Source organism: Triturus cristatus, chromosome 7 (genome assembly GCF_964204655.1).
Source record: "Triturus cristatus chromosome 7, aTriCri1.1, whole genome shotgun sequence".
Lineage (NCBI taxonomy): Eukaryota > Metazoa > Chordata > Amphibia > Caudata > Salamandridae > Triturus > Triturus cristatus.
This window is the reverse complement of record NC_140590.1, coordinates 163570303-163594160: the sequence shown is the minus strand read 5'-3', so window position 1 is coordinate 163594160 and position 23858 is coordinate 163570303. Positions and strand designations below refer to the sequence as shown.

The window sequence follows — 23858 nt, the reverse complement described above, 5'->3', positions numbered from 1 at the left end:
CTAATAAGGCGGCCATGATGCAGTTGACAAAATACTACACTCGTCGTATAGGTCACTCAATTGATGTGCTCCTCTCACCTTGGGCTCCACCTTTCTCTCACTATATGAGTGAATATGGATTGAGAGACATATAGACAATGTTCACTATACAGATGAAGTATATTATGTTTATTTATTCATCTTCCAGCCCTGAGGAAGTCGCGGGTACTCCCAGGCGACAAAACACGTGTTGGCTGGCGCAAGAATCAATAAATGAAGACTTGATTTCACATCCCAAGAAACTGCATCATATTCAAGAAGGCTTTATTTCGATATAAATATATCTTAAAAGCATACATACACAAGGTACACATTAAAATATTAAAAGACATCAGTGCATTAAAAGATAGCCAAACATTTCAGAACCGCTGCTGGTGTCAATAATTTAAGTAAAAGCCAAAATATTTAGATAAGAAACAAATTAAACAAGATAGGAAAGCCTAGTTGATCTAATGCGCCAAGCCCAACCTAGGAACTTGGCTAACCCACAGGCAAAAAGGGGCCGTGGGTCGTTTTTTAATATTCGCATGGCCTCTGTGTGGAGCCTGGTTGCAAGTTCTCTGCAAAGGGGCTTGAGCCATCTGCTCCGGGGGGCTGCATAAGCCGGGCATTCAAACAATAGGTGGGGTACAGACTCAAGCCTATTTTCACAGAAGGGGCAGGAGGAAGTTGTCTGCGTTGGAACCTTCCACCTAGATGTCAGATCACCAACGGGGAGTAAATCTACTCTAAATTGGAAGTACAGAGCCCTATCTTTGCGGTTTGCAATAATGTCCAGGTAGGGTTCACAGAAATACACTTCCTTGATCAGGAGAAAGTCCATAGATGTCCTACACAAATTGGCATCACTATTTCTAGTACCAGCTACCCAGGCCCAATAGATCTTTTTCAACTCTAACTTAGGAGGAGCAGTTCTATTGGTCCAATTTTCGCCGAGGCCAAGGTTGAAGAGAAGACGCTTGACTTCCCTCAGCCAAGGAATCTTGGCCCAGGCTGATGAACCCAGCACGTCGGTTAGGCCGTCTGCGTAGCTGGATAGTTCCGGTGTTCTCCATATTCTTGCCCATAAGAGGAGAGGGCGAAGCTTTGCTTGATCGCTCAATGGGCGAATTCCCGTATCTAGAAACAAGGGGAGGGTTGGGGTGCTATAGGGAAGCCCCATTAGATCTTTAAGGAATTTATTTTCCAAACGGGAAAGAAGATCTACCTTTTGAACCCCGCAAAGTTCGGCCCCATATAGAGCAGCGCTAACAGCCCTTGCCCTGTAAATGTCCAGAACAGCAGCGATGGGTTTTAAGGATGAAACGCGGTGTTCCTTAAGCAAGACACCCACCACCCTCTTATGTGTCAGCAACATCTTTTGAAGGTGGCAATTCCAGCTCATAGAGTCACAGAGTCGGACACCCAAGTAATCGAACTCTGAGACTCTCTCCAGCGCGACAGAATCTAAGGTCGGAGGTTTAGCCAGTTTTTTAGGGGGATTGAGGACCAAATACTTGGTCTTTGCAGTGTTAATAACTAACCCTCTTGCATCACAAAAGGACTTAAAGTTAGTTAACAAACTCTGCAAACCTGCCGGGGATTTTGAGATCAGGAGGGTGTCATCTGCAAATAGAAGGGTAGGTATTCTTCTACCAGCCAGGGATGGTGCATCTGCTGGGTGTTGGAGCAGGTGCTCCACCACTCCATTAACATATAAGGAGAACAAGGTAGGAGCAAGAACGCATCCCTGGTGTACCCCTCTATTTACAGGGATGCATGCTGTTTTTTGCCCCTGGCTACCCCACCTGATCTGTGCAAAGTTGTCCGCGTGAAGATTTATTAACAGGTTTAACAGATAGGGTGGGATGCCCAGTTCGTTTAGCACTCTCCAGAGTTGGCTACGGGGAACTAGGTCAAAGGCAGTCCGCAAGTCTATAACTGCATCATATTATTTTGAATACATTGGTGTATACCTGTTTGGCGTGCTCAGGTTATGTTATATTGTTTGTGATCTCTAGGGGTCACCAGTCAGAAGGGTGGATGACCCTTCTTCCTTTGAGCACCCTTAATAATTGAACACAGTACACATTGGAAGTGGTGAGCGCCAATACCGACCAGGGATCAATCATCCATTCTATTTATTTAGTATTGGAAGAAGTGTGCAGCAGCTATGGGGAGCAGACCACTAACCTATAAAAGAGAGGGGGGCTCAGCGCACCATGCACTCAGCGCCAGGCCCACTCACGGGAGATACCATACAAATATATATATAGCATAACACTCATCAAGGGGCTAGTCGGTAAATGTGTCTTTAGTATGTGCCCTATTGTGATAATCATGTCTGCTATGTATTCACCAGAGTTGTCCAACTCTCTAAGGCCATGCAGATGCCCATGTTTAACAGCCCCCCCCCTCCCCTTTCCCCCGAATACTAGACTCTGCTCTTTAGTGGGGGCAGGACACTGTCCACTCATAAGTATTTGTGGATGGAAGCCAGTGAGTGCTATATTTATATTTGCCCCCCCCAAAAAATGACAGAGGCAGCTGGCACAGTATTTAAAGGCGCTTTATTTCCTGAAGGTGAATGAGCAATAAAAATGCCTTTAAGTTTTGATTTTATCTTGCTAGATTTGTTGGGTGTTCAAAGATAGGTTCAGTGTAAGGCTAGGTTCTCTGACAAGTTTGCGTGGAGAGGTTTACTTTTCTTTTTTTGACTACTAAGTGAGAGAATCTTGTAAAGTGAACTATGTGATAATCTTCCTGGGGTACAGGCATGGCCACTGGAACTATGATGCAACTGGAACATTGCAGCAATGTTAACTAAATGATATGGCAAAAAAACAAATTATGTGGCTTAATGAGGCACATTATGTAATAGCATTACTTCACTATTTTATCACGTTTTTATGGTCACGTCACGGCAAAGGTTTCACTTCATTAGTACCAGTTGCACGTCCAAATACAGCAATAAATAACTGAAAGGTGACCAGTCAACCTTTGCAAAGGGCCTTCCACTGTGTGGCAGCATGTGTTGCAGGGTTTTTAGTAACTTTTAATCTGTTTGTTCTAAAAACAAAATTAATTTTTAGTTAAAATCGGTCTGTTATGCAGCAGATGATGGATCATTAGGCAAATTCAGCAAATTCATAATTATGGGGAAAAAACGCCGCAGCCACAAAAACACAATTTCAGTGGCCTTGCCTGCAGGGAGTGCGAAAAGATAAAACAGTAGGATGTCAATTTGTTTCTAGTTTACAAAAAAATGGAATACCTGTAAATGAACTGTACAAATATTTCAACATATACCAGCAGTTATACAAAGCACAAATGCAGCACATTTGGTTTTATAATTCTGAAGTCTAATGGAAAAATAGATTTTAAAAAAGATCAGAAAAATCTTGGTGATGCACAAATGATAAATGTTGTATTTTATTGTAGTGCACATATGATTAGCACTCTGTTTGCATTTATGCGATTACCTACATGGGCAGCAAGCTATGCCATACAGGGTGGTGTGTGGTTGGAAGGGTGTCATCTTTGGTTTGTGATCCTATTTGGGAAGTGGTTCCATGTTTTGCGTGATGACCACCGATGTGCGGTTATCGTGTTACGAGACGTATCGTGTAGCAGTGTGGTGGATGATGAGTTGCGGGAGACACAGATGCACACATTTATGGTTTTCCATTATGCTGGCAGACTTGAACAGATCTGCAGGTGCCTTTATGGTGTTTCGAATGATCTAGTCTGCTTTGCTGGCTACTGCATTGGGATGTCAAATCAGAAATTTGGGTTAAAGGCCTGCGGCAGAGGTGGCAATGCTGGATGGAGAGGTGTGCTGGATGTGCACTGTTACTGTGCTGGGATGTGCATTACTATCTGCTCATGTCTGAAAGTCGTGAGATGTAAAGTAGCTGCCATAGTGTATAGATATTTGGGACCTGCAGTCATGGACTAGATTAAAGCCCTCCGATTGACCTGCAGTACGGACAGAGCTCTTAAGTTATTCCATGCCTGTTCATTTGGTGATGGCTGGTTTATTGGCTGCACAGTACTGGTGATGGACAACCCTTGTTGCAAATAGGTCTTATGTGAATATAAGAGGTGTAAGTTACCGTTGGCTGCTGAGTATTATGATATAAGTATTTATGTGGGCCAGAAATGGTATGTATGGACTTGAATAGCTACATAATTCACTAGCGAAGCATAAGTCAGCCTTTATTTACTTGACATCCTATCAAAGGTTTTTGGCAGTTAGGTTGTTTTCAATCTGTAGATTGCAAGCTAAAGATTGAGCTTGAGGGTGCGACGGTCTCACCAGGTTCTGCTGCCAGGGTGTGTGGTGCTTTAGTGGTCTTGGAAATAGCCATGTTTTAAACTGTCTTCTGAAATGCATATGTTCCTGGATGCTTTGACTGCTGACTGGTAGGGAATTCTAGAGCTTGGAGGCTTGTATTGAGAAAGCAGTGCCTCCTAAGGATTTCTCATGGTAAGGTGGTATGATAAGTGGTGCAAGCCTGGAGAGCAATGTCCTGATTTGTTTCTATTGCTTGAATTTAGCTTGTAAGTATTTCAGTCCTTTTCTACAGGCTCTGTGAACAATGCAAAGTGACTTGGACATTGCTCTTCTGGCTATAGACTGTGGGGTGATTGCAAGACTGGAATACTGTGTTCTGGGGTGAAGACAGAGAGGGAGTCTTGCAGCAACATTTTGGATGAGTTCTATTTTGTGTAGGATGTATGTGGGTGCGCCAATGTATAGACTGTTCGCATAATCAAGCTTGCAGATTATTCAAGGTATGGGAGAATACAACCTAGTGTTTTCATTGTGTTGATAACACTCTGTTTTACTTTGTTAACACGTTGTATAAAATATAGGTCTGAATTCATTGTCACCCCTAGGTTTCTGACTTCCCCGGATATTGTTGGCGAGGCCTCACATTGGCGGTAGCCTTGTATTTTTGTCATTTTTTGCAGGTCATAAGATCAGTCTTTGCAATATTTAACTTAAGATGGTAATTCACCATCCATGTGTGTAGGAAGCTGACTGTATATACTATACCCAAGTACGGTATAGTGTACACAGAGTCCAGAAAGTCCCCAGAGGTTTAGTAGGGGCTAAATTAGGTAACTACTAACAGATCTCGTTGTGGTAGTATGGGCGAGCAGTTAGAATTATCCAGAGGGTGTGTTGAGCATTTATTGCATTCACTCAACCAAGAAAGAAAGCACGCACTCAGAGACTGAATCCAGACCAATTGGGTGAGTATAAAAAAAGGTATACCTACGTTTTATTTTTCGAACCAGGCAGGACTTGGCACAGGTAAGTAAACTATACTCTCAAATGCAGTAATTCACAAGGAAATGCGGTTGTGGTCGAATATGCAATAGTTACAGATAGGTATTGATTTAAAAAAACAGTTGACATTACACAATAATTAGTTTTAGAATACTTTTCAGTTAATTCTAGATCACTGAATACTGCAAGTTGTATGCCTAGATACCACACAAAAAGATCTCACAATATACAACAAGTAAGAATTTTCTTGGCTTTAGTTAAAGTTACTGCTCTTCCCATACAACACAACAGTTCAACACTCAAAACATTTTAGGCCTAAAATCTCATAACGTGGGAGAAAAATGGTTATCGGTTTCAAAGATAAGTAAACATCTTACAAGTGGGAGTTTTGGGGGTTAGGATCATGGTTCCCCAAGGTCTAGGTTGGCACTCAAGTTGCACCACCAGCGGCACTGGGGCGGTCGAGTGTAGAGGCCCAATGCTAGCCAATGTGCCTAGGGGGGCCATTGGTTAAAACTGCTTCTCTGCCACTCAGGTGAGGGAGCAAAGCTCCTGGGGTTAAGGTCAGCACTGCAGGGGCCAACAATCAACACAGGAGCTGCACCACCAGCTGCACTAGAGGTGCAGGGTGCCAAGGAGACGTCGGGCCCTGTGCTTTTCAATGGAGATCTTTGGTTCGGCAAACTTGCTGCAGGCAGGCAGGCTGGAGAGGTAAGTTGGATTCTTGGGGGATGCCTGGACACAGTCGGTTGGGCCACCCAAGGCTGTGGGGCGTCCGGTGCAGGGTTGTCTTTTGGCATCAGGTTTTCTTAACAGCGCTAGTCGCGGTCGGGTGACCCTTCAGGTTGAAGCTGCAGGCTTCGGCTTGAGGGAGGTCAGGGATCACCAGATCCCAGGTCAGGATCTCTGGGGAGACTTCCTCGTGGTGTTGGGCCACAAGAACTTGGGCCGTGGGCATCAGGAGCAGAGTTGTGCAGAATCGCAGAAATCTGGATCCTAGACTTGGAGTTTTTGTTGAGCAAATCTGATGATCACGGGAGACTGAGTCTGTAAGGAGAGTGTAGGACAGGTCCTCCAGGCGACTGCTGACTGCAGGACACACTGGGTAATTCTCTGTAGGCAGAGCGGAGCAGACAGGCGATAGGGCTGGGGCCAAAACAGTAGTTGTCTTCTTCCTGGGTCAGCACGGCTCTTTGGTCCTGCTTTCTTCCTTGAATCTAAGGAGGCAAGGATCAGGATGGCCCCTAAATACAAGATTTAGCAGCGTTAAAAGGGGTGTGCAGGTCGAACCTTCCTTTGGGGTGGGTACCCCCCTATTATGCCACCCACCAGTTGGAAGAGGCATGAGCCGCTCCCTAATTGGCTGAGTCCACTCATCTTCAAGATGAAGGGGACTAAGATGTGTGCTTCACCTTGCCTCCCCCACCTGAGGGGTGGGGTTCTCAAAAGGTGGGCATACCTCTCTTCCTAGCTTGGTTTTCCTGCTGATTCTACCACCCAAAGTGGCGGGAAGAACCGGTTGGAGCCAGTTGCCTGGTTGCAGCAAAAGGCAGGAACACCTTTCAAAGGCGACAGACCTTTGAAGCTTCCCCTGGGGGAGGCATGACTCCTATGTCCAGGATGGGCTTTGTTTCTGGACCCAGAGAGCGGAGGCTCTCTACCCAGGGGTCCAGAAACCTGTCTGGTGGTGGCAAATGGCGGGCAGCCATTCAGGAACCACACAAGGGCTGGTCGTTTTTCAGGGGGCATCTCTAAGATGCCCTCTGTGTGCCTTTTACATTAAACCCACCCTGATGCCAGTGTGGGATTTAAAATGCTGAGAAGTTTGCTACCAAACTTACCAGGTTTTAGTAAAGCAGTTATGGAGCTCGTAATAACAAACTGCCAGCACCATATACTCTTTATGGCTTTACTATACTTACAATGTCTAAGAATGGACTTGGACACTGTAGGGGTACTGGACTCATGCCACTGTACCCTCCCCTGAGGGCTAGTGCACCCTGCTAGAGGGGTGGCTTACTTAGGCCTCAGGCAGTGGTTTGTAGGTATGGCACACAGGGATGCGTGCCATGTCGACTCTTCACTTTTTTCTGCACCAAAACACGCAGCCTGCAATGGCAGTGTGTGGGTGTAGAGGTACAGGGCCACTACGTATGGCACAATAGGTGCTGAGTCCCGTTGAGTCCTTCCCTGGTCACAGAGCCCTTGGTAGCATGGTACCTTGTACAAGGGGCTTACCTGTGGCCAGGGATGTGCCGATTAGGGGTGCAAAAGTACAGTTCTGGGAAAGAAAACAGGCCTTGGGAACCTCATTGGCAGGGACCCCGGGCACAACAAGTCAGGCTGCATCAGATGTCAGGCACAAAGTGGGGGGTGGGCAAACATGCAAAAAGGGTCACTTCTAGACCATCTCCTTTTTAAAATAATTTTGGTGTCATCTACACAGTTGTAACGGGTTGGGTTAAATGATGCACTCAGGCTTAGTAAGGAGGTCAGGTAGATTTTGAATAATAAAGGAGATATAATGGACCCCTGTGGGACGCCACAGTTTTGTTTGTGAGAAGCCGTGATGAAAAGTGGCACCAACACTAGGTTGTCACAGCTGAAAGGTTGAGAATTCAGTGTGCATTAGCTAAACTCCCTTCACGCCCTTTGTTGGAAGTTGGGTTACTGGTTGAGGGCGACATGACTCTACTCAAGCAGCAAACCCCAAATCAACATGGACTTAATTCTCTGGCAGCTTGGCACAAAGCAGTCAGGCTTAAATTGGAGGCAATGTGTAATTTCTTTATGCAGTACTTCAAAAAGTAATAAAGTGAAAGCACGACACATGGAAAATCCCACCCCAATTTAGAGAGTAAAATGTAATAAATTATTTGACAGCATCACAACAAAAATCCAAACAGTAGCACCGGGGATATATAATTTTAAAGATTTAGGTAAAAATATTGCCTAAAAACACAATGAGCAACTGTGATTATCTAGTCAGGCTGGATAAGGACAAAGTCACAAGTTCGGGCTGACCACAATGGTGCACGGGCCAGATATAGGGACCCAGTGAGGCCCGCTGAACAAAGCACTTTAAATTCTGGTTTGCAGAGCATTGCGAGATCTTGTATCAAGGATATGTCAGGCAGCTGCAGTTCTGAGGTAGATGGCCAAAAGAAATTCCCCCACCCTCCCCCTCCGGTATTTAAGGTTAGAAATCTTGGGGTGATTTTGGATAATAAGCTGACCTTTGGACTGCAGGTCAACGCGATCACGTCCTCGACTTTTCATGCCTAAAGGATGCTTAAAAAGATCTTTCCTTTTATTCGTAGTAATTTCCTAAAAATGTTAATTATGGGACTCATAACTTCTAGGATTGAATATTGCAATGCATTATATATATCTATACTAAGCAGCAAAACCTTAACAAGCTACTGATGCTGCAAAATGCTGCAGCTAGAATGCCAACTAGGTTTCCTAAACATCATTCTGCGGCTCAAGTCATTCAACATCTTCATTGGCTACCCATGAGGCAGCGCAATCAATTTAAGGCTCTCTGTCTGGCCCATAAAGCTCAGTATGTAGCCTGCCTGGAGTTTCTCAGACAGTCTTTCCACTGGTATGTTCCAGGAAGACACTGAAGGTCTACAGGCACCTTCAAACTAACTGTAAATAGATTCAAAGAAACCAATTGGGGTGGAAGAGGATTTGTGAATTCCACGGCCAAGTAATAGAATGTACTCCCCCCCCCCCCCCCTTTCCATTAGGTCAATTACAAATCTCTCTCTTTTCAGAAATATAAAAACTTGGTTGTTTCCTAAATAAATCAGTACACAAGTGACTCGCTCCCATTTCTAGGGTCAGCGTCTTGACACCTTCAGGTATTTGTTTGCGCTCTATAATTTACTTTAACATAACAAGCCAACAAAAACGGGCTCAGAAGGATGAAGACAAAGGGTTTGGGGATGGCGCTGCAAAAAGGGCCACGTCCAACACCTTTTGTATATGGTATGTCAAACAGGAAGCTGCTGTGTGAAAAGATTGCACAACTGTGCAGGGCATTGAGTCATGTCGTTCTTAAGCCAGCAACTTTCATGACCTTTCCTATTCAGAATACAGATGTGGTTGTCACTACCTAAACTTACCAGTCATTCAGAAGCAATGTCCAATCATGAAACCCCATATTCCAATATGGCATAGTGCTTTGATTGGCCTATTATGCTGGGGCACGGTTATCACAAGTCAGGTAACAACTTACATTTGATTGACATTGTTTCAGCCTACACTGGCCTGCTGTGAAATATAGCCTGGTGAGATAGCTGCTGCTCTGGAGATCTATATATTGGTTGCAGGAGACAAATATTTCGTTAGGTTAATCGGCTTACTACAGAAGGCTACAAATATCCCAACCAGCAGTACTGTGAATCTGAAACAATCCAATGTAGCCTGCTATGTCACAGAGTGCTGCTGTAACAAAACCTCTCTCAAACAAAAAATTGTTTAGAATCTAGATAACCCTGTCAGGGTCAATATGATGAGAATTTATCTCCTTGGACAAAATATTATGGAAATCACATTCAGAGCATCTAGTTTCACCCTAGCTGCAGCCATAAAATGTTTAAAACACACAGTTTGCCACTTTGCCACTAATTTCCCAAAATATTTTGATGGATATGTTCAAATTTCTATATAAAGTTATTTTAAATTAGTGGAGAGTTAAACTAAAATGTCCCTTATGAAGTTAGTTGGAATTAGGAAACTCCACACTTTACGAAGCAGATGAAGTTTCTTAAATGTATGTGAGGTAAGGTTGATCTTTTGGGGCCTTCTAGGTGTGATGAATTCCTGATGCAGAATGTCCCAGGTAGGACATCCTCAAGCAAAAAAAATGTGAGTGTGGGGCTGGACATCCACCACCTGAGGTAAAAGGAGTTGAAGACCGTGTATTTAAAAAAATAAAAAAACTTGATAAATTTTGCATTGGACAAAGCTTGAACAGTTTAGAAAATACACACAGCTGCAAGTCAGGCCTTACACCCTTCTACTTTAAATCCCCTCTAATTGATAGGATTTAAAGTTGGATTATGGAAAGATGATTGAGCATGCTTTAATATCTACCTTAAAAAAAATCCACGTTTTCTTTCACACAGTCACATGGTGTGCACCAGAATATCAATGGCACAGAATATTGAGGATAGAAGATCGTATCCAAAATATTGTCAATATTTAGCAGTACAACCAGTATTTGGGAAAGAATGCACCTAAATAGCGCCGTTTTAATGTGTGATCATAGCTGGGAGCCATGTATAAAGGCATGAGAAGAATGCTCACAAACCTACTTTTTGCTCTGGTTGACAGGGGAACTGGAATTTGGAAGGTAGCTCATCTTCTGTAGTGTTAGCCATCCACCAGGGCTTTCGGTTTCCTCAACTATTTACCTCAATCCCATGCACTGTACTTGGTTTGGAATTCTGAAAAAAAACTTCAATGCAATATTTTATATTAAGACAACGTGCTACAAACAGGACTTGGATGCTTCTTCCCTTAAGACTGGGCCGACGTCCATTACCAGAGAACCACATTAAAGCGGATGTTCCTTGCGTGAAGGCATGGAGTTAATCTGCCGCGGAGAAGAGTGAAGTTGGGATGGGCGGAATGTTTCATTCCGCCTGCAGAAATGGTGGAATTTGGCAACTCTGCATTAGAAGAGTCCCAGCCCAATGCCGCCAACCGCTGTGTTAGTAATGAGAGCAGGCAAGTGCAAGTGAGATTTGGCATCCCCTAGCGTGAGCTTCTAACATGGGCGGTCAGAGGACTGCTTCTCGTGTAGATATGCTGTTGCTCGTGTAGATTTTCTTCCTGAGCAGCAGCATAATCAACTTGCATGGTCGCGCGTTTTTGCGCACTGCATGGTGTCGCTCGCGTTGATTTTTCAGCATGGCTCGCGCTACTGGCGTAAATTGCTGGGCGACTTGCATAATTTCCCCCCGTTGGCTGAACTCTGCGAAATCTCAGAGTTTTTATGTAACTCCGTAGAATTCCGTGGAGTGAAACTCCACAAGTTCCACCCACCCCTAGAGTTGAGCTGCCCTGACTGAGTAGGCTAAATCAGGGCCCAACTCACTGAGATCAATGTGGAGGACCGACACGAGATGAGAGCTCTCATTTCATCAGACTATGCAGACCGGCTGACCTGGACCAAACTCATGCTTTCCATGCATCACATCCAAAGAGGGGAAAGGAAGTACAAAAGACCCTGAAGGAATGTGTCTGCAGGAGCATCTGCAAGGTCCCCGTACATGCCCTAAGGACCAGCAGTGAACACCTAGTCAAGGGGCCCAACGATGGACGGGACGGTTGCCTGAGAAAGGGTTGTGCAAGCCGCCTTCTGACTCGTCGAGGTATCCAGGTTCCCCTTGCATCAAAGCCCCCTGGGGTACCCTTGCATCGTGCAGGCCCACTGATGTTGAACTCGGGACTATTTGAACATCACCCTACAGTTCGAGCTATCGCAGTTACCACATGGACTCGAATTCAAGTGCCCCACTTGCAATGGGTTGTACATCGTTGAGTGAGTATCTCTGTACAAGACAGGCCCGGGTCACGCTGATGTAGGGAATTCTGGCACCCCGGGTGCAACTCTATATGCAGAGCTCACAAACGTCTCCTGGATAGCAAATGTAGGCTTTAGGCCCCAGAAGGTTCATCTTCTGAAGCCACATGTGCCCTCGGTTTCAGGGTGTCCGCAGGTGAGGGCGCTGTGATGGAAGTCAGCCCATATGGCCCCTGACCAACGGATGTCTATCCACAGAGGTGTGTGAGGAACACGGACAGACGCAAGCCCTGGGGCCCCTGTATCTGTATTCGAGGTGGTATAATCCTGGAGCCCCTGTCCGCTGGATATCTACCTACAAAAGGAGATGAGGGGCGCTCTGATAGTAGCAGGCGCTGGGGCCCCTGGGTGTCTCTGTATCCCAGGAGGTGAGCTCTTGGGGCCCCCGATCACTGGGTGACGGTATCCACATCAGTAACTGTCGGAAGCAAGCCCTGGGGCCACTGTGTCTGCTTCCACAAAAGGTGGCGAGGGACGCTCGGACTGGAGTACTCCATATGTGCCCACGCTGTCTGGGGACCCAGGGTCACTGTATCTACAGAGGTCAGGGTCACTGATTTGCAGAGGTCAGAGATGCTCTGGCGGGTGCAAACCCCGAGGGCCGGCGCATCACAGACGAGAAAAGAGAGGCGCCCAGAGGCAGCCTTTTGACCTACTTAAAGTCGAGGATGCAGACACATGGCTGGAAAACAGGCCGCTGCCTCCCTCCGCTGCGACGAAGTCTCTTTACAGCTGCGCCTGCCTCCCGCCCACGCTCACAAAGCATGTTGCATCTTACAGCGCCTGGCGCTACTGTAAGACTGGCGCTGAGGGAGTGACAAGAGACCAGGGCTCGAGTCGGGGTACCATGCGGGTGGACGGCGTCGCCCCACTTATTTTACCGGGAGCTCGATAACTTGAGCAAATGGAGCCACACATTCACTCTTTGGCCTCTTTACGAGCATATTGGTGTTATCCATTTCAATTGATCATTTGATATTGAGTAAATGTAAACCCTTGATTAAATGGTTGCCTTTGGAAACAGCCCTAAGGAAACACGTTCAGCACCTCACAAAAACTCTAATAGTCCATATCGTAACGTCTACATCAGACCAACCTGTTCGACAGCGGACAAAAACACCAAATCTCCCTGCTCCCCCATCAACATGTGACCAACACGACGTCTGCTCTAGTGTTCACAACGAGGCATAAGGGACTGGGCGTGGTGCCTTAAAGTCGCAATCCCAGCTCTGTGAGGACAGGCCTGGTGACGGGAGGCATGCCTTTTAAGCCACAACCAACTCCACAACGAACTGTCTCCCAGGGCTGTGCAAGGGGTTTCCCATGCGCGGTGCTATAAATAACAAGCAATCCTGTAATTAGGAGCAGCTGGGACCCCCTGGCAAGGCATCTGGAGACAGAGGGATGGACCGGGAAGTGGTGGGAACAGATGCAGGCTGAGAGTCCGACCAACTCCTCCTGTGCTCCCAAGATTAGTTCCCAGCCCCAGGCCCCAGTCTCTCACTGGCTTCTAAATCATTCTTCCCAAAGTGAAAATCTGCATGGTCATTGATGTAAAATTGTTGGGATGGTAGCGTCCCCTGCATGGTAAAGAGGTGTGTACTCCAGCCCCAAGTACCCGACTACCTGTGAAACTAGAATCCCGACTTTGATTGGCCCAGCGTCATGCTAAATCGGACAAGTTTGCAGATCCTAGGCTTGGTGTCCCACTAATCTAACAGCGGTGTTGGACAGGTGTCTCGCTAATGTAGGCCTGTTGTTTTGCTAATCTAACAGCGGTGTAGGCCTGGTGTCTCGCTAATCTAACAGCGGTGTAGGCCTGGTGTCTCGCTAATCTAACAGCGGTGTAGGCCTGGTGTCTCGCTAATCTAACAGCGGTGTAGGCCTGGTGTCTCGCTAATCTAACAGCAGTGTAGGCCTGGTGTCTCGCTAATCTAACAGCAGTGTAGGCCTGGTGTCTCGCTAATCTAACAGCGGCCTAGCCCTGTCCCTAGTAATGCAAGGTCCATAAACCTGTTCTGTGACCTGACAAAGCGTGCCGAACGTGGTCTTACAGGATGCACCGGACTATTATCCATGCCATGGATGAGTCATACAAAGCAGTTGCAATACTGAATAGACAATAAACCTAATATTAGTTTGGGTTTCACAAAGCCGGGCTCCAATCTAATTTGACTGTGAGAGAAAGCCTTAGGCAACCCATATATGAATTTTAGACACGCACCAAATTGATTATCTAAGGCAGGTACTAAATTGATTCTATATGGCTGTGTGCAGGCCTTTGCGGGTTATTACTGCAATATGAGAAGAACGATAACCCGTTTAGCAAACAATTCAAGAATTGATGCCACAGATTTGTAAACCTAGTTTCTGTATTCTTAGCGTCTACATCATCTGTGCATTTTTTTGTTTTGATTTTAAGGCTTGTAAATGTGCTTTTGGGTCTGTGGCGCCTTCCTGCCAGACCACAAAATAATGGTTGGCTTGTACTGGGCTCTAATTTTTCAAAACCCTACTGGCTCCAGTTTTTCTGAACTCAACCTCCAAATGCAGACGGGGCTGTACTTGGCCCAGTTTGCTGAGATTTAATAGGGCAGAGTCCAGAACACCAGTGGCAAAAGACCAATGACCACAGTTTCAACCCACTTGCCCCTTTCTGCGCTGTGCCCGCCACTCACCCCCCACAAATATGGTATGACAATAGTTGCTCCATGTCAGACGAAAGACACTCCTTTTTTGGTCATTTTTCTCGTGCATTTTGGTGATTAAAGTCCTGCAAGCATGGCAGGAGAGGCAATACTACAAAAAACTAAAATAGAATGCTACATAAACTACAGTACAATGTTAAAGCAGGGCTGGGTGAGCTACTCAAACAACTATGCGACACCAGAACAGAAATACAAGCGCCTTGCCCAAAAACTGCTAATGTACAATCTCACAAAACATCTTATAACTGCATGCATAAAGGCAGAATCGTGAATATACGTCATACACAGCCTAAATATCAAACTAGCAGGCTACTAGGACACACTAGTGCACATGCGTTCGCTAGCTAATACATATATATGTGCCGGGCAATGGCCATGTGTGCTGAAGTCGTCATGTAAACAACCAGATACAGCCCTCTGGCCTCCAGCTTCAAACACTAATGGCTGCACTATTTAAATAAAAAATATCTAACAACCTACACAGCACATAAGCCTTTTTGGATACTTAAACTTTTCCTATGGACTATGGGTAAGGCTCCCATTTTCAGTGATTTTCACAGATAAATGCAAAATAATGTTTGTCTGTATTTCTTTATAAAGGCGTAAAAATACAGAAAATTGGTCTAGTAAGTGACTCTCCATGTTGTCTTTCATGAATTCCAGGCCAACAGCTGAGCATATAGCACCGGAAATTAAAGAACAGGGTGAGATATCCTTCAATAAAGGCATATGTTAATATACATTGTAGTATACTGGTATTTATCTGTGGGTGTAGTGTTAATTTATATTTGGCTACTTAATTTGCTTAAACACGATAGGCATCAAAGTACGAACGCCTATTTATCAGTTGAATAGATGTGGAACTAAACAATTTTACAACTGCATTTATTCTCAAAATACAAAATAAATGGAAGGAAATATAAAAAGTAATACCACAAAACCATGAGCTCTAATTATGGGTAAACTGCAGAGAAGTGATCAAGATAGATTTCGGCACAGAAAAGCTATCCAGGTGGCACTCCAATTGGTGCTTGGCCATTGAATAATCCTGTAACTGACATTGTCAATCCCTTACAATTACTAAGCCAATAGCCCATTGAATTATAGGGCTGGTAGCTTCGCAATAAAGTTGCAAGTCTCAGCCAACAAAGTCAAATCTGCCAAGTGACCATGGCTGTAGGAGTCACACAAGACATGTCTGCTTATCTGCTCGGTAGCCCTTTATCAAAACTTTTTTTTCCCCAGAAAAAGTGCTTACCCTGTGAGGATGTAGAGTCTGCTGCAGTCTCATTTTGTAAAGCCTATCTGCTGGGTGGGTCGTGGCATGCAAATGTTTTTAAAACATTTATATTTTTTGCACCTTGTCTCGTTCGCCATATAGTACATAAAAAAATGACAATATCCACAGACAATTGACACTGATCGATGAAAATCCCATAACTGAAAAGGGCGCCCACATTTTGAAAGTGCTGCAGGAGAATATAAATGGTAGAAATGCTCTATACAAGTGTGCTTTACAAGCAAACATAAAATGGGTTTCCACTTAATAAATAAAAACTAACATAACCTCACCCGCAGCACCATATTGAGGAATTTTATATCAGAATGAAACTCTTACCACCATTCTGGCCTTGGTGGGCGCGGGAGATTCAGTGCTGGTTGCTCCTTCGGGGCTGTGGCCCCCACAAGGGTCCTCTTACTGTGCGGCTCTCCATCATGCTCCTGGTGAACACTGGAAAGAGAGGAAGGCCAGGACCATCAAACCCCCCACCATCGCCACCACCACTCCACAGCACTAGAATATCCGGTGGGGCTCCCAGAGTGTCCCCCACTTCGTTAGTTGATCCTGTGGAAGGTTCCTCGAGCCCGCTCCAGGGGATAGCCCAAGGTGCTCCGGTGTCCAATGTTACCACACGTCCAGAGGAGGAATCCTTACACCTCTGCAGCTGGTTAAAGGTTTCGATATTCCTTCAAGCTCGCCACCAGAAAATCTCCAAGGTGCACACTTTACGGAAGATAGACCATCGCAAGCTTCAATCCAATACCTCAAACTTCTCAATGGAACCTTACTGTTGCGTATCTCGATTTAACATCAATCTCGCGCCTAACTCTTAAGCCTCAACCTAACACCTTGACTGAACACCTCAATGGTGTTCCTCGGTAGACCTCAAAATGCCAAGGGTACCTCATTACTGTGCCACAATCGAAGACCAATCTTGCCCATTAACCGTAAACCTCAAGGCTGTTCAACTGAACACACACGGTGGTCCAATTCTTGGTCATCAATCCAACACCTCAAACGATGCTTTTACATCAAACAACCCAATGGTGCTTCTCAATCGAAGAAATCGATGATGACCCTCATTAGGACAACCGAATGACGCTCAATCGAACCATTAATTGTGGACCTCAATTGGACACCTTTCTGGGACTAAGGAATGGAGCTCCTCAGACACCCCAGTCCTGCTCTCTCTCCAACGACGCTCCTGTTCGACAGTCCAATGATGCTCCTCGACGCCACCGTGAAATTCAGCCCCTCAGACACCTCGATGGAGCAACTTACAAGCTCCTCCATAGCACGCCTCCATCGAGCATCACAAGCGCACGGCTCCACCGGGCAGCGGTACCCCTCGGACCCAGCCCTGCCGCGGCTGTGCGCCTCCCTCGCGCACCTCAGTCCCACACCGTATCCGCGCGCCTCAGACCCACGCCTCCATCTCCGCCGCCCGCCGGATCCTGCGTATTGTTTTCGGTGGGAGCAGGGCCGCTGCCTCCATGTACAACATGCTCAGTGTCTGCCAGCATCACAGGCGCGCCCATCCCGCCGCACCGAGAGGGGTGGGCGCTGCCATCTCCGACCGCGGCTGGACGGCCTCGGGGCTTGTGAGAGGCCTCGCTGTACCTGGTCTCCAGGGTTGCATATGCAAAGCTGTGGCAACACCCCTTGGACGGCTATTCTGGCTCCCCAGACGGCCAGACGTACTCCTTTACCTCCCCACCACCCCCGCGGATGCACAGAGTGGTACGGTCTCATTGAAGGCCCAGGGACAATGGGCAGTGAATGGGAAGCTAGGAGACAAGAGAGGCTGAGGGGCGGCCAGCTGGAGCTCCACAATGATCCCTCTGTACTGGACTGCCCCCACTATAACAACCCAGCCTAGGCAGGCCTCCACCCTGCGGCAGCTCGACACCCCGGCCACCCGCACATCCCACTATTCATCCATCCGTTAGTATGGGGCAGACGCCCTCACCCCTCGCAAATGTCTTGTGGGTCCTGTAGTCCACACCTCTGCTTACGTCACACTACTGTGTTTTGACAGGCGCTCGGCCTGCGGGTTGTTTGAGACAGACAGATGCTCCTGCAGGGAGCACATGGCACCAGCAGGGAATCCACGCCGCCAGCATGGAAACAACGTACATTTAAACCGCGCAATAAAATATATATATATATATATATATATATATTTTTTTTTTTTTCACTGAAAAAACCATAGGTTTCACACACGTTATAGTTAGGAATTCGCATTTAAAAAACCTTGCAAATTCACTGAAAAAACCATAGGTTTTACACATGTTATAGTTAGCTGGACATTTTACTGATAAAAAAAACCATTGAAATTCCCCCGTTATAGTTACTGCAGGCAACTATAACTCACGCGACCACAATCCTCTGCTGATGACATATGTGTCTTTATGAAAAAAAAATATTTGCAATATATGTATAGCTAAAATTTAATGGAAGAAGACATGGGCAAATAAGTGTCTAAATACAGTATTGGCATCAGCAGAGGATTGCGGTCGCGTGAGTTATAGTTGCCTGCACTAACTATAACGGGGGAATTTCAATGGTTTTTTATCAGTAAAATGTCCAGCTAACTATAACATGTGTAAAACCTATGGTTTTTTCAGTGAATTTGCAAGGTTTTTTAAATGCTAATTCCTAACTATAACGTGTGTGAAACCTATGGTTTTTTCAGTGAATTTGTACGTTTTTTTAAATGCTAAGTTACTTCGCCCACTTAACGCAGTTCGTTCCGTGCGCACACCGTGCGCGCACAGTGAGCACGCGGTGCGCTTCGCGCACCGCACGCCCACTTTACGCAGTTAGTGCCGTGCACGCACGGTGGGCACGCGGTGCGCTACGCGCACCGCGTGCCCACGTTACGCTGGATGGGCCATGTACGCACGATGCGCTTCGCGCACCGTCCGTACACGGAGGACATATTATGCGCTTCGTTGTGAAAGTTAATCTATTAATTGTTCCATGTAGGTTATATGCCATGCACAAAAGGTGCACTGCGGGCACCTTTTGCACACGGGGGTGGGAAAGTGTGGATAGTTTTTTTTTTATATTAAATTTTTATCGTACGCGTACGGTAAGCATAATCGGCGTTTTTTCGAAAAAAATTAAAATTGAAATTGTTGCCTTGGGGGTTCTATTAGGACACCTTAATCAAGGCTAGGTGGCTAGGAGCTGTCTAACATGCCCCTTTACATGTTTTCAACCTTTGTTTTTCCTCCCCCCCTCAGAGTGCGAGAGAGAAAATGGCGGCCGCCGCTTCCTGGTTTCGACCGATTCGAATGTTTACTAAGCTGTAACAGCCAATCAGATTCGCGCTCGCGCACGGCACCGTACGCGTACGGTAAGCTTACCGTAAGCGCACGGTAAGCGCACCGTAAGCTGCCACAGATGTATATATTGATTTAAATGCTATTTTCTCAGGAACTACTGAACAGATTTACACCAGACCTACAAAAGGCACTTCCTTGACCTGTAGACTACCTCTCTGCCAAATTTCAAGTAACTCTGTTCAGCCGTTCGGGCTGTAGCTGTGTCTAAAGGTCCTATGGAAAAATGCATGGGAAAAACGCGTTTTGGGACCCCCCTTTTTTCTCAGCCCCTGCTTGACGAATCCCCCCGAGACTTTCAGGGTAGGAGCGGAGCGTAGCGCCCCATTAGTTTTGAAAATTTCGCGAGGATTCGTCGACCGGCGCCAAAGTTATTCCAAATAGAATGTTGCAGTTTTCCTATGGAAACAGGGTCCTAATATAACTACCTACTGGCGACCGCCAGTAGGTAATAAATATATATATTCACTGAAAAAACCATAGGTTTCACACATGTTATAGTTAGCGGAAATTTTACTGATACAAAACCAATGAAATTCCCCCGTTATAGTTAGTGCAGGCAACTATAACTCACGCGACCGCAATCCTCTGCTGATGCTAATACTGTATTTAGACACTTATTTGCCCATGTCTTCTTCCATACATTTTTAGCTATACATACATTACAAATATTTTTTTTTCATAAAGACACATATGTCATCAGCAGAAGATTGCGGTCGCGTGAGTTATAGTTGCCTGCACTAACTATAACGGGGAATTTCATTGGTTTTTGATCAGTAAAATTTCCGCTAACTATAACATGTGTGAAACCTATGGTTTTTTCAGTGAATTTGCAAGGTTTTTTAAATGCTAATTCCTAACTATAACGTGTGTGAAACCTATGGTTTTTTCAGTGAATTTGTACGTTTTTTTAAATGCTAAGTTACTTTACGCCATTCGTGGCGTGCGCGCCCACTTAACGCAGTTCGTTCCGTGCGCGCACGGTGCACTTCGCGCACCGTGCGCCCACTTTACGCAGTTAGTGCCGTGCACGCACGGTGGGCACGCGGTGCGCTACACGCACCGCGTGCCCACGTTACGCTAGATGGGCCATGTACGCACGATGCGCTTCGCGCACCGTGCGCACATGGAGGACATATGATGCACTTCGTTTTGAAATTTAATATTTTAATTTTTCGTATATTTTATAAGCCATGCACAAATGGTGCCCTTCGGGCACCAATTGCACACGGGGTGGAGAGAGTGTGGATAATTTTTTTTTTTTTTTAATTTTTTACCGTACGCGTACGGTAAGCGTAATCGGCGAGATTACCGAAAAAATAAAAATTCTGTTTTTGGCCTTGGGGGATCTTTGGGGACTCCCTCAACATGGCTATGTGTGTGGGAGCTGTCTAAACAGCCCCTTTACATGTTTTTGGGCTTTATATTTTAAAAATCACTCTGTGCGAGAGAGAAAATGGCGGCCGCCGCTTCCTGGTTTCGGCCGATTCGAATGTTTACTTAGATCTAAGAGCCAATCAGAATCGCGCTCGCGCACGCCACCGTACGCGTACGGTAAGCGTACCGTAAGCGCACCGTAAGCTGGCTCAGATATATATATTGATTTAAAGGCTATTTTCTCAGAATCTACTGAACAGATTTACACCAAACCTACAAAAGGCACTTCCTTGACCTGAGGACTACCTCTCTGCCAAATTTCTAGTAATTCTGTTCAGCCGTTCGGGCTGTAGCCCTGTCTAAAGGTCCTATGGAAAAATGCATGGGAAAAACGCGTTTTGGGACCCCCCTTTTATCTCAGCCCCTGCTTGACGAATCCCCCCGAGACTTTCAGGGTAGGAGCGGAGCGTAGCGCCCCACCTATTGTCAAAAATTCGCGAGGATTCGTCGACCGGCGCCAAAGTTATTCAAAATAGAATGTTGCGGATTTCCTATGGAAACGTGGTCCTAACTATAACTACCTACTGGCGACCGCCAGTAGGTAATAAATATATATATATATATATATATATATATATATATATATATATATAATACTCTTCCCATAAAAACAAGCATTTTCAATGCAATGGTCTCGGCAATATTATAGGTAGAGCTATTGCTCATTATTTTTATCATTTTTGTATCCCTAAATAAATGGCATTGTCATTTCTATTGGCATTAGCTTTTTTTTTTGCATATGTGATACCTATTGCATTAACAGTTAGAGAGTGAGGTAGTGAGAGAGAGAGTGAGGTATTGAAATAGAGAGTGAGGTAGTGAGAGAGTGAGGTAGATAGAGAGTGAGGTAGTGAGATAGAGAGCCCTAATGAACACTTCTCACCGGGTGGCGAGCTCTGGCACCAGTATGCCCACTCTTAAACACCGCGATGTAAGCACTTTGCGCCCTAAGGTGAACACCTCCCCACTCTGGTCAGTTTATCGCTGTACGGCGCCAACTTGGTCCCACAAAATGCACACCTGCATTTTATGAGACCCACACTTGCCACCAGATTCTGAAGTGCGCATTAATCAAAGTAAACTGTACATTTATCACCATGAGGCAGGAATAGTGGCGCTACAAAAAAAAACAGAGTAGGATTTTAAAATGATACACTTATTCTGGAAAACATCCACCTTGACACACTGCCCCCTGGCACTGTGAGGATGGGGAGTCTTTGACCTGGACAGCGCGCCTCCCAACCCCAGTACCCTAGCTTCAGTTAATTCGCATATGGCCGTCGAGAAAAAAATATATATCCTAAGCAGAACAAAAACAGCCCGAAAACTTAATTTATACCCTTTGGTGTGAATTGTTTCCACCACCCCTTTGTTCCTCCACGCCATTACACAAACAGCACACATAATACAAATTGATTTGCCCACCTTTTTTTGTGCATCAGTGCAAAATGTCTACTAAACAAACCGCCCATCATATTTTCTGTACAGCGGAGTGTGAATTGCTGCAATAGTTTATTTAATTGTGTTGCTCTGCCTTTCGGGGCAATTGTAGTTCCTCGAAGCTAGTTTTAGCGCTATAATACACAACCGATACCACAACAAGCAGCGCATGTTAGAAGTGTACCTGCAGGGGCGCTTTTCTTCCCGCTGCTACTCAGTGACAGACACAGAAGTACGGCGACCACAAGTACTGGATACCCTGAAACGGGAGCGACGAAACGTGTTAGAATTAGAACGCGCACCGCTCAGCGGAAGCTCGTGCGCAGTGGACCAGGCACGTGCAGGGGTCCGACTCACCAGCCATGTTCGGAGTATGTCTCAGCTAGGCAGGTCTGCGCGCTGTGCGCTCCAGCTGCCTTTCAGCGGCTCCCTCCTAAGTGTACGGAGGAACAGGAAGGCGGCCCCCTCACACACACCCTCCCACTTTACGCACAAACAGCCTTTGGGAGCGGCGCAAGCCTGGGCTGCTCCCGCGTCTCCAGACACCGGAACTCGGCTTCCTTAAAAACACAGCTGCGCGCAGCAGGGTGATATGGTGTCTCCAGGAGCACAGGGCGGAAAAGCCTGGAGATGTAAGATGCAGACCAGGTACACAGGTGAAGGGATACCGAGTTTATGGGAGAACCGACGCTACTGATTTGTGACATCACTGTGGACTTTTCCGTAGGTTCGAGGGGAGGGTATAGCCGTGATCTCGGACTTTAAATATCAGGGTTCCAATCTCACCACTGTGATCCTAGACAAATCGCAGTTTTTTTTTTACTTTGTCTCAAATTGTACGCACGTCACATCACATCACTATAATTCGAGTGAAAGCTGAAGCTTTATGACCTCGATGCTACACCCAAGGCCACGCACAAACAAGCACACCACTGCCTTTCTCCGAGGCGAAGCAGAGATGCCTCGGAGAAATGCAGTGGCGTTTTCGGATTCGGGGGCGTGTTTCTTTTTCTCTCCTCTTGCCATTGGCTGGAGGAGAGAAAAACACGCCTGAGAAAGGGCGTGGCTAAAAAGTGGAAAGAACAGCACGGAACACGCCCCCAAATCTGAAAAAGACGGAGCCTATTTGGAGGGACGGCTCTCTCCTCCAATGGCTGGCCTCCGTTTAGGAAGCCAGCCAATGGAGGAGAAGCAAAAAGAGAGGCGGGCTAAATAGCCACTCTAAGAAACATTAAATCTCCGGACTTCCGGTTCTGCCTTCGGCAGACCGGACGGTCCCTCGACCTAAAAAGAAATCCTTCACAACAGTTGAAAAACAAACTAAAGAGCCGACTTCATAGAAAGGACTCATTTCTGCGTCCCCCAGATTGAGGTGGAATAACCAGTGAGCACATTTTTTTCTTCACTTTGCCCAGTGCTTTAAACATTTCCTCAAAGTAAGATTACACCTTGAGCACAATGAAGACTCTAGACCGCGTAAATAGCTCACTGGACTCCCGCCAAACCTTTTACAAATAAATGAACTGTACACAGTAGGCAATAGATTGCCCAGGAGCATTTACACTTCATGATTAACTGATTGCACAGATCTACCTTTCTTTGGGGTAGCAGGCATCCTGGAGAGAAGGCTCGTTTCTTCTTTAGCTGTCCTCTCTCCTCTTGCTGCACAGTACAGGAAACTCCACTTTCCTTTACAGCCCGAGGCAACTCGAGATCAGCATTAACC

General features: G+C 46.0%; 1 protein-coding gene across 5 annotated transcripts in view; it reads right to left on the bottom strand.

Annotated features, from left to right (window-relative positions):
* Nucleotides 1-23858, bottom strand: part of ARHGAP33 (Rho GTPase activating protein 33) — a 472696-nt gene that overhangs the window by 240351 nt on the left and 208487 nt on the right. The window contains exon 1 of one of the 5 annotated variants that reach the window (XM_085615937.1): nucleotides 16245-17535. The exons of the other annotated variants lie outside the window; for them this stretch is intronic. Coding sequence (XP_085472063.1) covers nucleotides 16245-16250 — 6 coding nt within the window. The 5' untranslated portion in view covers nucleotides 16251-17535. Of the gene's footprint in view, nucleotides 1-16244; nucleotides 17536-23858 lie in introns of those variants that run through there. 5 annotated transcript variants of the gene reach the window in all.